General features: G+C 45.4%; 1 protein-coding gene across 1 annotated transcript; it reads right to left on the bottom strand.

Annotated features, from left to right (window-relative positions):
• Window positions 1–508: 508 nt before the first annotated feature.
• On the bottom strand, window positions 509–1297 carry LOC147472536 (uncharacterized). Its single transcript, XM_086545942.1, has one exon. It carries the CDS (start codon window positions 1295–1297, stop codon window positions 509–511), a length of 789 nt encoding a protein of 262 aa, XP_086402068.1.
• Window positions 1298–2147: the final 850 nt, after the last annotated feature.

The following is a 2147-nucleotide window of genomic DNA, read 5'->3' as shown; positions in this document are numbered from 1 at the left end:
TGTGTGTGTGTGTGTGTGTGTGTGTGTGTGTGTGTATTTGTGTTTTACAGGAAAAGACATGGATATGCCGAAGGCCTTTTCGCTATATCGCTTTTTCAAGGCATGATAAAGCGAAAAGGCCTTCGGCATATTCGTGTGTTTTCCTGTATTCTCCTTCGTTGTTCTGTTTGCAACTTGTTCAGCATGAATTCTTCACGTGTGTGGGTTTATGCGGACATGAGTGTGTGTCCAGAACAAGAATCACTTGCCTTGTTGGTGAAAAACTGCCCAGTTTTACAAATGTGAGTGATGAACGTCAACAGCGTGCTGACGTAAAGGGCCATGAACCATGACCAACGATCATTCATCAAAGAATAAGTGAGAACAATTAGCTGCAATGCGTTCCCGACTAGAAGGGCTGACAGCATGCCACCGAAACAGGTCGCAGTCGCTATTCGGAGATCTTCTATCTGCAACAAGCTCATGCTAAGTAGAGTCAAGAACGTTGTGTATGACAATATAGGTTACATTAATCAAGTTTATAATGCCTAAATAATATGCAAAAAAAAAGTAATATGTAAGTAAATATTATGTAATATGTAAGTAAAGTAAGTCTCACCTTTCTCACGTGCCTCTCAAAGGCATATAACTCATCATCGAGCTTGACCTTTTGTCCGACACTTAGCATGGGGCTCCCCCAGTACGGCCAAGACTTTATGAACACTTTTGCTGCGTCTTCCAAGTATTGCGCCAAGATCCTGACCACCACTCTGAAGGTTATTATGCATATGCATTCTCCAGAGAGCACCAAAACTCCCAGTAGGCTTATGTGTACGAGCATGGCGGGATCAACAATTTGCCAGTAAGAGAAGTAAATGATTTTGAAGAGGACAGCAAGTATATTCAGCACAGCGACAAGAAGGGAATGGCAATCATTGACGCCATATTGCTTCGGGTGTGGGACAAAGCTATAAAAATCTTCCACGGCCTGGATCAGCTGCAACAGAAGTTTCTCCAATCGTGCGCTGTTCCAAAGCAGGATTACTGGCACAATTGCTATCACCACTTCCGAAAGGGACATACCCACGATGCTGCTTTGTGCACCTACATTACTGGACGGCCATGTCATTCGAGTAATCTCCGGCAAGGCGAGGACAATAACTCCAGTCACAGTCTTCAGGAAAACGCACCATGATAGTAGGAAGGCGCTAACACAGGGTTGACGTCGGTCCTTGGATCCCATACATGGGTATGGGAATGATCCATGCACCTGAAGAGCAAGGATGAAGGGGCGTAATGCCGAAGAAGGATATTTCATTACAAGGATTTTCTAAGGTTTAAAATTTCAGATATTGTTTTAGTATGATGCCTGTGGGAAAAGAATTTATGCTCTTCACTGGCGAATGGAAGGTTTACTAATGGCTATTGGGCACTGACGACGGTTATTTAAGGCGGCCACGCATATGGGATATTGAATATGAGCAATAATATTCTGTGCCAAACAACAGCATGATTAGTGAGACCACAAAGTTTTGATCTAGATGATAAGGTTGCCATGGTGTGACGACACGCGCCGACCCACACGGGTAGGGGAGAAGGCGAGAAGGTAACAGAATGCGGGAAGCTGACCAATCAATACGATGACCTGTGTCCCATTGGTGGCAGAAGAATAAAGTGTCCCCTGGACATAGCTTACTTGTGTTGAGACATACGCTAGCTGATGCCGGCGCCGGTCTCCCCGAAGTACTGCTTCTCACAGGAGGAGCAAGGGTGGGCATAGGTGCCTACCTTTACATCAAAAGGAAGACAGGTGTGAACCAGGTTGCATCGGAGAATGTTTTACCTGACGAGAGGTGAGCCTGCAGTTGAGAGGGTGAAGCGAGCGATGCATTTCTTCGGTGTAAGGAAAGCTGAGGACAAGCAGGTGAGGAGTCTCTCTGGGAGGGTCATGGTAGAAGGTGCGACGGGCATTGGATAGCGCGGCTTCGAACAAAACGAAGGTACCCAAGCTTGCCGAAGGAACGAAACAGAAAATTGATCTTTCCATGTAGACGCTGCGTGTCACATATGCAAAGGGAACAAAGAAAGAGAGAAGTAACTGTGTGTGGGTTTTCTATACACTGAAAAAGAGAAAGAGTCACCTGAACAATGAATTAAGGTGTCCATGA

This window comes from Penaeus japonicus, unplaced genomic scaffold (assembly GCF_977035675.1).
Source record: "Penaeus japonicus unplaced genomic scaffold, GWHDUDI00000001_assembly GWHDUDI00000001, whole genome shotgun sequence".
NCBI lineage: Eukaryota > Metazoa > Arthropoda > Malacostraca > Decapoda > Penaeidae > Penaeus > Penaeus japonicus.
Note: the sequence above shows the minus strand (reverse complement) of the source record. Positions and strands in the feature narration are given on the sequence as shown.